The sequence below is a fragment of the Lutra lutra genome, chromosome 4, assembly GCF_902655055.1.
Source record: "Lutra lutra chromosome 4, mLutLut1.2, whole genome shotgun sequence".
In the NCBI taxonomy this organism is placed as follows: domain Eukaryota; kingdom Metazoa; phylum Chordata; class Mammalia; order Carnivora; family Mustelidae; genus Lutra; species Lutra lutra.
This window is the reverse complement of record NC_062281.1, coordinates 45,962,038-45,976,896: the sequence shown is the minus strand read 5'-3', so window position 1 is coordinate 45,976,896 and position 14,859 is coordinate 45,962,038. Positions and strand designations below refer to the sequence as shown.

The 14,859-nt window shown below is 35.7% G+C and overlaps 1 protein-coding gene across 1 annotated transcript in view; it reads left to right on the top strand.

Annotated features, from left to right (window-relative positions):
• Positions 1–14,859, top strand: part of NECAB1 (N-terminal EF-hand calcium binding protein 1) — a 206,340-nt gene that overhangs the window by 22,922 nt on the left and 168,559 nt on the right. Inside the window, exon 3 of the mRNA XM_047728083.1 lies at positions 13,994–14,102. Within this exon, the coding sequence (XP_047584039.1) occupies positions 13,994–14,102 (109 nt within the window). The remainder of the gene's footprint in view (positions 1–13,993; positions 14,103–14,859) is intronic.

Sequence of the window (14,859 nt, the reverse complement as noted above, 5' to 3'; positions counted from 1 at the left end):
TTCAACAAATGCATAATGGCATATTACAATTGTACCATGTCATGCAAAATAGTCACCTCACCCTAAAATATCCCTGGTTTTGTCCTTTCAACCCTCATTGCCCTGAACTCCTGGCAACTACTGATCTTGTTACTATCTTTATACGTTTGTCTTTTCCAGAATGTCATAAAATTGGAATCATAAAATATAGAGCCTTTTCAGACTGACAAATTCCTCCATGACTTTCTTTGGCTTGATAGCTCACTTTTTAAAAATCACTAAATAATATCCATTCTGTGTATGTACTAAAATTATTTTATCCATTCACCTATTGAAAGACATTTAATTACCTCCAAATTTTAGTGATTATGAATAAAACTGTTAGAAACATTCACATGCAGTTTTTGTATGGACATAAATTTTTGAGCAGCTGGGCATATACTTAGGAGCATGTGTGCTCTATAAGAAAATGCTAAAACATCTTCCAAGGTGGCTGCAACATTTTGCTATCCCACTAACAATGAATTAATATTCCTGTTGCCCCAAATCTGAGCCAGAAATTGGTTGTTGCTGGGCTTTTGTGTGTGTGTATGTGTGTATGTGTGTGTGGTTTTTTTGTAGGGTAAGCCATTCTAATGGGGATGTAGTAGTATCTCATTACTATTTAAATTATTAATTCCCTATGACAATCAGTATTGAAATATTTCAAATGCTTGTTTGCCATGTGTATATTTTCTTTGATTTTGTGTCTATTCAGATGTTGGCCACTTTTTAATTGGCTTTGCCTTTTTATTGTTATTTTAAGAGTTCTTTGTATATTATAAATATAAGTCCTTATTCAGATGTGTTTTACAATATTTCTCAGCCTATGGCTTATCTTTCATTCTCTTAAGAGTATTTTTTTCACAGAGCAAACTTAAAATTCTAGTAAAGTCCAATTTATCATTTTTTCTTTCATGATTGTATTTTCGGTGTTGTATCTAAAAAACTTGTCACCCAATCTAAGGTTTCTCTTATTTGGGATTTTACATTTAGGTCTGTGAATCCATTTTGAGTTAATTTTATTATCTCAAAAGGTATAAAATATATTCTAGGTTCATTTTCTTCCATATGGACATCCAGGTGTTTCTGTACCATTGCTTGGAAAGACTATCTTTTCTCTAATTGCCTTTGCTCCTTTGTCAAGGATCAGTTGACTATATTCGTGTGGTTATATTTCTGGTTTCTTGATTCTGTTCCATTGATTTTATGCATCTTCTCTTTTGCCAATACAACACTGGTGAGATGACTGAGTTTATACTAACTCTTGAAATTGGGTACTATTAAGTCTTCTTTGTCTTTCCTCTTCAGTATTGTGTTTGTTATTCTAGGTCTTTTGTCTCTCCCTATAAACAGTAGAATCAGTGTGCCAGTACTATCGAGTAGCTTGGTGGGATTTGATTGCAATTATCAATCGCATTGATCAAAATACAAGGATGGGAAGAATTGATATATTTTTTCAAAGATTCATTTATTTATTTATTGAGAGCGAGACCCCCGCTCATGCAAGCAGGGGAGGGTCAGAGGGAGAGGCAGAAAATCCTCAGACTCCCTGCTGAACATGGAGCCCACCTCCAGGCTCCATCCCAAGACCCTGAGATCATGACTTGAGCCAAAATCAAGAGTTGGATGCTCAACCAATTGAGCCATTGAGGAGCCCAAGGAAAAACTGAGGCCTTACAATGTTGAATCTTCTAATCCATGAGCCTGGAATATCTCTTTATTTGTTTATTTATTTATTTGGATCTTACCTAATTTTTTTCACCAGAGTTTTGTAGTTTTCTGCATTTAGATCCTTTGTATATTTTATTGGATGTATACCTAAGCACTTCATTTTGGGTGTACTTTTGTAAATGGTATTGCTTTTTAAGTTCCAGTTGCTTGCTACAGATATATAGTAAAGCAATTGACTTTTATATATTAACCTTATACCCTGTGACTTTGCTATATTTCCTTTTCAGAGAGTTTGTTTTTGGTTAGGTTTTGTTTGTTTTGTTTTGTTTGCTGACTCTTTGGGATTTTCAACATAAACAATTATGCCATCTGTGAAGAAATAACAGTTTTGTTTCTGCCTTCCCAATTTGTATACCCTTTATTCCTGCTTCTTGTCATGTTGCAATAGCTAGGAAATCCAGAATATTGTTAAATAAGTGTTGTGAGAAAGACACCTTATAAGATCTATTTTTGATTTTAAGAGGAAACTTCTACTTCCCCACCATTTAGTATGATTTTAGCTTTGGGGTTTTTGTAGATGTTCTTTATCAGGTTCAGGAAATTCTCTTCTATTCCTAGTTCACTGAGTTCTTATTATTAATGGGTGTTCAATTTCATCAAATGCTTTTTCTTCAATTGATATGATCATAGATTTCTTCTTATTTAGCCTGTTGATGTTACGGGTTACAGTGACTGGCTTTTTAATATTGGTTCGGCCTTGCATAACTAAACTAAATCCCAATTGGTCTTTATGTATAATTTTTTTAAACATTGTTGGATTCAATTTGCTAATATTTGTTGAAGATTTTTGCATCTATGTTCCTGAACAATATTGGTCTAGAGTTTTCCTTTTTTTATAATGGTTTTATCTAAGTTTGGTATTAGGCTAATGCTGGATTCATAGAATGAGTAATATTATTTCTGCTTCTGTTTTCTGGAAGAGATTGCAGAGAATTGGTGTCATTTTTTCCTTAAATATGATAGAATTTACCAATAAATCCATCTGGGCCTGGTGCTTTATTTTTTGTGAGTTATTAATTATTGATCCCATTACTTTAGTAGATATAGACCTGTTAAAATTGTTTCTTTTTGTGTGACTTTTGGTAGTTTTTGTCTTTCAATGAATTATTCCATTTCAGGTAAATTATCAAATTTGTGGGTATAGAGTTGTTCATAGTACTCTTTTATGAAGAGCAATAACTTTTCTTTCACTTTTGATACTGATCATATTCTTTCCTTTTTAATTGCTTAGCCTTACTAGAGCTTTATCTATTTTATTGAGTTTTTTCAAGGAATCAGTTTTTAGTTGTGCTGATTTGCTCTATTGTTTTTCTGGATTCAATTCCATTGGTTTGTGCTCTAATTTTTATTATTAATTTTCTTCTGCTTGCTTTAGGCTCAATTTACTTCTCTCTAATTTCCTAATGTGGAAGCCTAGATATTGATTTTAGATAATTTTTTTTCTTTTATGGTGTATTTACTTAATGATGTAAATTTTCCTCTAAGAACTGTTCTCACTGCATCTTATAAATTTTAATTTGTTGTACTGTCATATTCATCTAGTTTAAAATATTTTTTTTTGCTTTCTCTTGACACTTCTTCCTTAACTCTTGTGTTAATTAGAAAAGTGATCCTTAATTTCTAAATATTTGGGGATTTTCCAGCTATCTTTCTGTTACTGATTTCTAGTTTACTTCCACTGTGGTCTGAGAACATACTTTATGTCACTTCTTTACTTTAAATATGTTAAAGTGTGTTTTATGGCCAAAACTAAATAGATACATGACATATCTTGGTGAATAATCCATGTGAGCTTGAGAAGATTACATATTCTGCTTTTGTTGAAAGGAGTATTATATGAATGACTATAGATAAAGTAATCAGTAGTGGTGTTTAGGTAAAGTGTATCACTGCTGGTTTTCTGCATGTTTGATCTATCAGTTACTAAAACGGGGGTGTTGAAGTCTCTGTAATTGTGGGTTTGTCTATTTTTCTCTTCAGTTCTATCAGTATTTGCCAGATGTATTTTGATGTTCTGTTTAAGGCATATACACACTGAGAATTGTTGTCTTCTGGGAGAATTGACCCCATTTATAATTAAGTAAATGCCCTTTTTATCCTTGATAATTTTGTTTTGAAGTGTACTTTGACTGAAATTCATATAGCTACTTCAGCTTTCTTCTGTTCAGCACTCTTTTTTTAAAAAATTTATTTATTTGACAGAGAGAGAGAGAGAGAGATCACAAGCAGGCAGAGAGGCAGGCAGAGAGAGGGCGGGGAAAGCAGGCTCCCTGCCGAGCAGAGAGCCTGATGTGAGGCTCGATCCCAGGACCCTGGGATCATGACCCAAGCTGAAGGCAGAGGCTTAACCCACTGAGCCACCCAGGCGCCCCCTGTTCAGCACTCTTATGGTATGCCTGTCTCCATCTGTTTAGATTTAGTTTATATGAGTCTTTATATCTAAAGTGGGTTTCTTATAGACAGCATGTAGTTGGCTTTTTTTTTTTAACCCACCCTGACATCTCTGCCTTTTAACTGGTATATTTAGATCATTCACATTTAAATTGGTTATTGGTATTTTTTGATTAATATTTACCATATTTGTGGTTATTTTCTTTTAGTTCCACTCATTCTTGTCTCTTTTTTCTCCCTCTTTTTCTGCCTTATCCAGTTTTAAACAGCATTTTATATATTCTATTTTAAATCCTCTCTTACCAAATCAATTATATTTTTTAAAAATATTTTCATTGAAGCTACCCTACTACCTAGCAATTGCAGTACTAAGTACCCTAAGGATACAAATGTAGTGATCTTAAGGGGCACATGCACCTGAATGTTTATAGCAGTAATGTCCACAATAGCCAAACTATGGAAAGAGCCCAGATGTCCATCAACAGATGAATGAATAAAGATGTGGTGTATATATATATACAATGGAATACTAGGCAGCCATTAAAAAAAAACATGAAATTTTGCCATTTGCAATGATGTGGATGCAACTAAAGGGTATTATGCTAAGCAAAATAGGTCAATCAGAGGAAGACAATTATCATATGATCTCACTGATATGAGGAATTTGAGAGACAAGACAGAGGATCATAGGGGAAGAGAGGGAAAAATGAAACAAGATGAAACCAGAGAGGGAGACAAACCATAAGAGACTCTTAATCTCAGGACTCAAACTGAGGGTTGCTGGGGGGAGGGGCATGGAAGGGTTGGGGTGGCTGAGTGATGGACATTGGGGAGGGTATATGCTATGGTGAGTGCTGTGAATTGTGTAAGACTGATGATTCACAGACCTGTACCCCTGAAAGAAATAATACATTATATGTCAATAAAAAAAAATGTTTTAGTTGTTGGTGTATATATTTTTCACTAATTTAAGCTGCAGTATTTATTTTTTTACTAATCTAAATCTATCTTCAAATAACACTATACCACTTGATGGGTAATATAGTTAGTTACCTTATAACAGAATATTTCCACTGCCTCCTTCTGTTCCTTATGAATTGATGTGATTTATTTCACTTATCTATATACTATAATTACGAATATATTGTTAGTATTAATTCTTCATACATTTATCTTTTAGGTTAATTCAGAATGAGAAAAACAAAATATTTTATTTTCATTTATTTCTTCTTTGACACTATTCATTATATGGATCCCAGTTTCCAACCTGTATCACTTTCTTTCTTTCTAAGAACTTTTTTTTTTAACATTTCTTTCCAAGAAGTTCTGCTGACAATGAATCTCTTCAGTCTTGTTCATCTGAAAAGGTCTTTATTTCACCTTCATTTTTGAACAATAATTTCACTGCATATAAAATCCTAGATCATAGGACTTTTCTTTCAACACTTTTAGATATTTTACCCCATAGTCTTTTTGCTTGCTTGGTTTCTGATGGAAAGTCCACTGTAATTTGTAATTTGTACTTTTAGTCCTATACAGACTATAGATTAAATTTTTTTCTACCTCTTTCTAAGTTTTCTCTTTGTCTTTGATATTCTGCAGTTTCAATATGATATGTCTAGGTATAGGTTTGCTTAGGTCAAAGTGGAGGGATATCAAGGCAGGAATTTATCCTGTTTTGTGCTCTCTGAGCTTCCTGGATATGTGTTTTGGTTTCTGTAATTAACTTTGGAAATTTCTTAGCCATTATTGTTTCAGATATTTCTTCTGCTCTGTATTATCTTATCTTCTCCACCAGTTGTGTTTGTGTAACACCTTTTGAAATCTCTTAGGGTTCTTAGATGTTCTATTTAGGTTTAATTTTTTTTTTTTCAGGCTCACTGATTCTTTTCTCAGCTGTATTGAGTCCGCTGATTAGCCCATCAAAGGCATTCTTTATTTCTGTGTTTTTGATTTTTAACATTTTCTTTCTATTTTTTTTTCTTAGAGCTCCCATCTCTGTTTACATTACCCATCTCTTCTCTTTTTTTCCATTAGACCCTTTAACCTGCTAATCATAGTTAGTTAGAATTTCTTGTTTGATAATTCCAGTATCTGTGTCAGATCTGATGCTTGCTTGGTTTCTTCAGACTGTGCTTTTTCTTGCATTTTAGCATTCCTTTTAATATTTTTATGAAAGGTGATCATGATGTATCAGGTAATAGGATATGAAATTAATAGGTTTCTAGCTTGAGAAATTATGCTAATCTTGTAGGAGTTGGGCAGTGTCTAATGTAGCTGTAGGTACTAAAACCTTCAAATTCCTCTTGTCTATTGTCTCCTTTGTTGATGTGGGCTTCCCTAAGTACCCCCCCCCCCCCCCCGAGAGAGAATCTGAGTCTTACAACTCTTTCAGCTGTAATCCACTGTGTTTATATGGGAGCCCTGTTAGTGTGAGGATAAGGATTGGAGGAGCAATGTGTTCAATAATCATCTGATTAAATCTCAGTCTTTCAGTGGGCCTGTGTTTCTGGGCTATGAACTTCCCAAGTGTTTCTTAGCTTCCCTTCAACTTATTTGATATGCAGGCTAGAGAGGACTACAGTGAAAGAAATGTCCTCCCATCAAGTAGGATAGGACTCTTTTTTTTTTAAATGTCTTAATTTAATTTTATTTTTTTCAGTGTTCCAAGATTCATTGTTTATGCACCACACCCAGTGCTCCATGCAATACATGCCCTCCTTAATACCCGTCACCAGGCTCACCCATCCTCCCACCCCTCTCCCTTACAATACCCTCAGTTTGTTTCTCAGGGTCCACAGTCTCTCATGGTTCATCTCCCCCTCCGTTAGGATAGAATTCTTTTTTTTTTTTTTTAAGATTTTATTTATCTATTTGACAGACAGAGATCACAAGTAGGCAGGGAGACAGGCAGAGAGAGAGGAAGGGAAGCAGACTCCCTGCTGAGCAGAGAGCCTGATACAAGGCTCCATCCCACCCTGGGATCATGACCTGAGCCGAAGGCAGAGGCTTAACCCACTGAGCCACCCAGGTGTCCAGGATAGAATTCTGATACAGTTTGTGCCTCTGAAGAATAGACTTTTGTCTTGAAGAGCCCTCCGGGTATATTTCATGATTACTCTTGTTCTTCCCTATGCCTGAGCTACAAGGTGATCTTTTTTTGTCTCCTCACTATGAGAATCTGGTGGGGTTCCTAGAGGTAACACCCAGAAAGTGTGGAAGCTCCCTAAAGCCTGAAGCCCCCAGGAGTTTCTCCCTCTCATGCTAGTCTGTACCCAGCCTCCAGCAATTCATCAAAATTATCACGTAACTTTTTCTATCAGTTTATGGCTCCAGTAGCTTCTGCTCTGTGTAAGCAGATCTTGGCTCGGATTCTTTGGTTTTCCACTTTTTCTCAGACTTTTGGTAGTGGTTTGCCCTGCAAACTTGGACTGATGATTCCAAGAAAAGTTACTGATTTTCAGTTTGTTCAGCTTTTTACTCTTCTAAGAATAGGAGTGATAATGTGTAAGGTCTTTACATATCAGAACTGAAATCAGAAGAACTTGTCTTTTATTTGCATTTATATAATGTCAGTAACTTGTTTTAAAACAAATATAAAACATTAGACATTTGAAAGGTAGAGACTGTGAAGAGATAAGGAAGTTAATACACAATAATATTAAATGGTTTATGTTAAGTGGTATGTACATTTGATAGTAAGTGTTTAATCTATTTACATGTAGTTAAATGTTAATATATTAATGATTATTTTTCTTAGTTTACAATTTAAGAACTTCATTTTAGAAACAAGGTTGCTATTTTTTATTTCTGCCTCTAAAAATTTGCATATTATGCAAAGTATATGCTATTCTTTGTGTGTTAAACTGAGTAATGCTTTCCAGGTGTTCATTTTGTACAAGGATGTTATATTTGAAGATGATCATGTTTTGGTGTTTTAATCTTAATAAACTACAATATTTAAAGTGTTCAAAAATGGCAAAGAAATACGTGAAGGAAAATCCAGTGTTTTGAAAGAATAATCTTTTTTTAGAGAGCAAGCACCAGTTAGGGGGTAGGGAGAGAGGGAGTGAGAGAATCTTAAGCTCCACACCCAGTGGAACCCAGTGTGGGACTATCTCAGGACCTCGAGACCACAACCTAAGTCTGAATCAAGAGTCAGATGCATAATCTACTGAGCCATCTTGGTACCCCAAAAGAATAATCATTTAAATGATCACAAAAACTAGATTAAAATCATGACCGTAGGAAAGTGCTCTAGTTGTTGGCATATTTGTAAAAACAAAACTTGAAAGAAAAATTAAATGAGTATTTTTAAAAAGACTCTTTTTTTCAAAGCAGTACCAGTTTTAGGATGTGAAAAAAGTTATTACCTAAGAAAATAAATTAAAATTTCTATTTTTTTTAATTAAAGATTTTTATTTACTTGGCAGAGAGAGAGAGAGATCACAAGTAGGCAGAGAGGCAGGCAGAGAGAGAGGGGGAGGTAGGCAGAGAGAGAGTGGGAAGCAAACTCCCCGCTGAGCAGAGAGCCCAATGCGGGTCTTGATCCCAGGACCTGAGATCATGGCCTGAGCTGAAGGCAGAGGCTTAACCCACTGAGCCAACCAGGTGCTCCCAAATTTCTACTTTTAAATAAACATATCAAATACCCATTATTCTGTGTGTACTCAATAAGTACTTTTTAAGAAGGAGAACAATATGGGAATTAATAATACATAACCATCTTGACTTAGCAAGACTGATCATGTAAAGCCACCCAAAAATCACACCTACTTTCATTGAACTCGTACTGTGTGTTAAGTACTGTGCCAAGTGTTTTCTGTACAACCTCTAAATCCTTGCAACAACAAAGCATTTAGAAAATCTGAAACTTAAAGAATTAGTTGTTATTTCCAAAGTCTATTCTATGCCCTTTTTCAGAATGTAGACATTCTCCTTGGGAGAATGAACTCACTTCTAGGACCTCAATTAGTATGTATTGGTAATTCTAAGTACCTCTCCCTCTTCCTGTCACCCTCATCTCTCCCTCTCTCTCTCCTCTACCCCTATGATATATATCCTATATTCTATACCCCATACCCCCTGCTTGCTAGACGCATCTACTTATTCCATAGGTACATCTAATTTTTGCAGGCCAAAGCCCAGTACTCAACCGTATGCTTTTTGCCTTGTGTTCTCTCTTGCGAGAATGAAGATATTATCCATCTGATTACTCAATTTTGGATGGGTGTCATGTTTGACTTATTGTTCCCTCTCATTCATCACCTCTAACTGATCACCAGTTCTTATTGATTCTGTTTCCTAAATAGATTATAAATCTGGTCACTTACTTTGTGTTCTTACTGTTACCACCAAGGTTTAAGCCGCCATTTATTCTTACCCTAATTATGGCAATGACCTCTAATGTGTCTTCTCTTCTGGTGCCACACCTGTCCACTCCACTCTACTCACTGCAGCCACGTAAGCTTCCTAATAGGGCAGTGGCTCCTCTTGGGGCAAATTCAGAAGTCTTTACCATGATTTGTATGGTTTTTCATGATATTGACTCTCTGTGTCTAACTCTCTGGCTTGTCCTTCCTCCCACCCAGCATGTAGTCTTTTGTCCCAGCTTTGTTGATGCATAGTTGACACTTTAAGATTGTATATATTTAAGGTGTGCAACTTGACAGACATATGTATTGTGCAATATTTGGTACAATAAAGCTACTTAACATATTCATCTCCTCACACAATTACTCTTTTTTTATGGTAAAAATACTTAATAGCTGCCCTTTTAGGAAATTTCAAGTATACAATACAATATTGTTAGCTGTAGTCACATCATTGTACATTAGCTCTCCAGAACTTAATCATCTTGCATAACTGAAATTTTGTATCCCTTCACCAACATCTCCCAGTTTCCCCTCCCCCCAGCACCTAGTAACTATGATTCGTTCTACTCTGGTATGTACTCTTTGACCAAGTTTACTGAGTTTTCTTTTCAATTCCCAAACCGTATCATTTCTTGCCTCCTAGCTTTGTGGTTAGCATTTCCTCTACTGGGAATACTCTTCCCCTTTACAGATCTTTCCCCATTAACCTTTGTTTTTCATTTGTATTTCAGCTGAAATGTCACTTATTCTGGAAAGCCTTCCCTATATACCTACCTACATCAGGGTTTGTTTCTTTTCTGCATGGTTTCACATCATCCTGGGTCTCCTAGAATTACCCTTATCAAACAGTCTTTAGCTGTTCATTTGCTATATCCTCCATCATAAGTACAAAATCCTTAAGGGCTTGCCTGTCTATGTTCTTAGCACAAAACAGTGTTGGGTCATAGTAGGATCTGAGTAAAAATTTGATGAGACAGTGGGTAAAAGTGCTATACTAATAATTTGCAAATCCATGTTAAAAACTCAAATTTTCTTTGTTCTAAGACTGTACTAAGCAGGACGCCTGGGCAGCTCAGTTGTTTAAGCGGCTGCCTTCGGCTCAGGTCATGATCCCAGCGTCCTGGGATCGAGTCCTGCATCGATCGGGCTCCTTGCTCAGCAGGGAGCCTGCTTCTCCCTCTGCCTCTGCCTGCCACTCTGTTTGCCTGTGCTCACTCTGAGAAATAAATAAATAAAATCTTAAAAAAAAAAAGATTAAAAAAAAAGACTGTTCTAAGCAACTGCAATCTGCTACCTCCATCTCAAAAATTAATGGAATGTAGAGTATAAGATCAGAATACTTTAAAAATAAAGCAAAGGAGGGGCCAGCTATGCTCAGGACAAACTCAGGCGAAGCATGTAATTCAGATATGAAAAACTGAAAAACCTGTATCATTTGTTGGTAAAGATTAAGATTTATTATAGGAGGGCCTGTGGGTGGGGGAATGGGGTAAATGGGTGATGGGCATTGAGGAGGGCACTTGTTGTAATGAGCACTGGGTGTTATATGCAAGGGATGAATCACTAAATTCTCCACCTGAAACTAATACTACACTATATGTTAACTAAATTGAGTTTAAATTTAAATTTAAATAAAATTTAAGTAAAATCTTGAAAGAAAAAAAAAGATTTATTGTCATAGTATATCAGATCTTACAAGATTTGGCTAATCTGTAAGGCAGTATAAATCAAGGTTTAATTATGTTCCATTTCAAAAGAAAAGATCAGTTGAAAAATTGAAGTTGAAAAAAATATTTTAATAAAAAAAATCGAGATTGATTTGTTAATGTAGAACCACACTAGAAAGGAGTATTTTGTCTCCTTTTCCTTAAAAACAAAAAACTGTGATACTTTTGTTTAACATTAAGGAATTAGTCTAGAAATACTCCAAAGTAACTTATTGTAACTGCTTATTTAAAAGTATGGTATCCTGAATTTAAGACTTCTAGGAGTCTTGGATGTGGTAGAAACAGACTTTCAAAATGTAGTTTCCATCCTTCAAGTCAGGACTAAAATTGAATGCCTCCTTTATCTTTTTATATTTTTTCTAATAAGAATTACAAAGAAAAAAGGCTTTTAGACCCGTAGAATGATCAGAGCATTTGTTGTTCAGTGCTTTTATTTGACAGTATTTACATTGCCACTCAAGCTTACTTACTTATGGGGATTATAAAGCAGTATACAGAGGCTCATGCTGTCCATAGGGTGCACAGGCAGGTTAAGTTCTATAATAGCCCAGTTCAGTTTACCTGAGAACCATTAAATATTCACCAAAGGAAACCTGTTCCACCATGGATATGTATGTATTACATCTGTTACAAATTTCCGTAGTAGAGTTTCCTCCTCTCCATTATGAGTTGATTTCTATCTTCTTCTATCTTCTATCTTCTTTTCTTTCTCTCTGCCTCTTCCTTTCTCCCTCTCTTTACTTCCTCCCTTCCTTTCCTTTTTCCTTTCTTCTCCCTCCCTCTCTCCCACCTCCTCCCCTCCCTCTTCTCTTCCTCCCTCTCTCCCTCTCTTCTTCCTTCCCCTTCCTTCCTTCCTTCCTTCCTTCCTTCCTTCCTTCCTTCCTTCCTTCCTCTCTTTTTTTTCTCCTATACCTAGATGTGGTTTGTGTCCAGTTCCCCAACCTTGTGATATATTATTTTGTCAAAGTAAGGAGATACACAGTAGCGATAACTATAATATGTCCAGTCTGGAATATACCTTGGGTTACACTGAGCCAAAGTTAAACATAGTTATTTGAGATATGACACTAAAATATCCCATCCAAAAGCAGAAATACAAAATCAGACAATTGATGAGCCTGGTGGATTCAGTTTCATTTTGCAATGGGTTGCTGTGGTCTTCGAATGGCTGAGCTAGACTGGGGTAGGTCCATCCAGGGGACCTCTGGGAGTGAGGATCTCATTCAGTGCACAATCTAGATCAGGTTTGTTGTGACCTCTAATGCTAAGTCTGCTCAGTTAGCTATTGGCAAGAATTAACTGGAAGATTGCTTTAATACACCTATTAAGTTAAAAGTATAATTATATGGAATTTTAAAACTCTCAAGGGTCTTTATGTTTATATTTTGCAAATAAGGATTTCTGAAAATATTACAACCTTTAAATCCCTATCTGAAAAAGCAGCTCACTCAGTGATTAGGCCTATTGTGTCCTTTATGGTAAGTTTTAGTGTGAGGAGGACTCTCACAGGTCATTAAAAATCTTGATTTCTTGACTGCCCCTCCCTTCCATGCCCTCTACGAGATTTAGATGTTCTGGTAGGGCCCAGAAATTTGTATTTTAACTGAACTCCAGGGGGTCTGTGGGCCATCTTTTGAGGGAAAAAAAAAAAAAGACCCAAATGGGTCTTGAAGATCCAATCGTATTAAATCTTATCACCTTTTTCTCAAAGACAAATTCTACTTTGTTGAGTATGGTGTTGGTAGGACCACTCGTAGGAGTTTTGTGACCCTAAATTCCTTCCTCCTCTTTTTAAATGGAGAGGAACATTCCACCACTTAAATCACTTGGCAACTTACCTGAGGTAACTGGCAAACCAGTTTCCTGCATAGAAAGAAGGATGTTTTCTTTTTCCTTCATATCTATTCACTCCCTTAAATTTTCTGCTTCTGTATCTTGTAGAGATCTTTTACTTTAATCTGTTACTGTGTTTCTTCAATCTCTACTTATCCACATTTATCTGTTGCAGAATGTCAGATGCAAAAGTTACTAAAACTCCTCATGCTCCCAAATGAAAGGATCTTTGATTGCCCTAACTCCCATATATTCCAAAGTATATCTCTTATTGCCCTTACTGTGTGTTACTGTGTAACACACTTACACTTACATCTACACATCTTATCTCTTTTTATTAGACTCCCTTATTTAATTGTCATTCACTTTTGTATTTCACAATAAGTAGAACGTGCTTGTCTTTAAAAACTGTTCTTTTGTTTAAATAGTAGGGAATGAATACCGTTTGTTGGATTGTAATAACGATTCTAAAATCTAAATGTTAGCATTCATTTAATCAATATGCATTATTAAACATCTAGTATTTATTCTGTAACCTGCTAGGTCTTGTATATCAAGACAAAATGTCTAAATAATTGACTCTGTCTTAGGCTATTATTTGGTTGGGTGGATAACTTTTTGACATGTTAAATTGTTTGTTAAATGTTTGCCCTAGAAATAAATGATCCCAAACATACTTAAAACCATGTAGACCTATTTCATCAGGGAGTATACATCTGAAGACTATGTACTATAGAGAGATATTAAATTATTTTTCTTTTTTGCACTTTGAATTATTCATTCTTTTAAAATAAATGTGTTTACATACACAAATAAACCTGCATAAGCATTGGGACAGTTTTTAAAATTAAAAGATGTAACAATATACAGAGGTGAAATGATCTGCTTCTCTTCTGTCTGTTCCTACCATTTCAGATGATGGAAAATTGTCCTTTGAAGAATTCAAAGCATATTTTGCAGATGGTGTTCTGAGTGGAGAAGAATTACATGAGCTCTTCCATACCATTGATACACATAATACCAAGTAAGGAACTTTTTTATCATTGGATTCTGCAAACGATGTAGAGGTGTGACCAAGCACATACTGATGAAGGGGAGAAGGAGGAAATATGCAGAGGGCACCTTTTGTAATGTTTAATTCCTTATGGTTAGTTTTGAGATTCCCCCTCTTTAGTAATTGAAATTCTCTGAAAAACGGAGCACTGAATTGTGAAACAGTGATCTTCTGTAGGGAGCCCTCTTTTAAAAAAAATATTTTATTTATTTATTTGAGAGAGAGACAGTGAGAGAGAGCATGAGGGAGGAGAAGGTTGGAAGGAGAAGCAGACTCTCTGTGGAGCGGGGAGCCCGTTGCGGGACTCGATGTGGGACTCGATCCCAGGACTCAGGGATCATGACCTGAGCTGAAGGCAGTCACTTAGCCAACTGAGCCACCCAGGCGCCCTGTAGGGAGCCCTCTTAAGGTTACTTTAGAGTGTGCAAAATGTAAAACAAACGCAAAGATTATAAATAATTCTAATTCTATCAATATTAAGAAAATAGAATTTTACCTTGTTTCTTAGGTTTTATCTCTGTTTGCTTCATCTAAAAATTGTCCTTAGGCCATTCTTATATTAGTGCAATGAAATGCAGAGCTGCAGTGATTATCTGGACAAATCACTGTTCCCTGGGGTATGCAAGTAATTTGGGACACAGAATTCTTTTCTGAATAATGAATGAGTACAGTGATCTATTTTATTTATTTTATGTATATAGGTCTTTCCTTTGCATCAGTTGAGTAT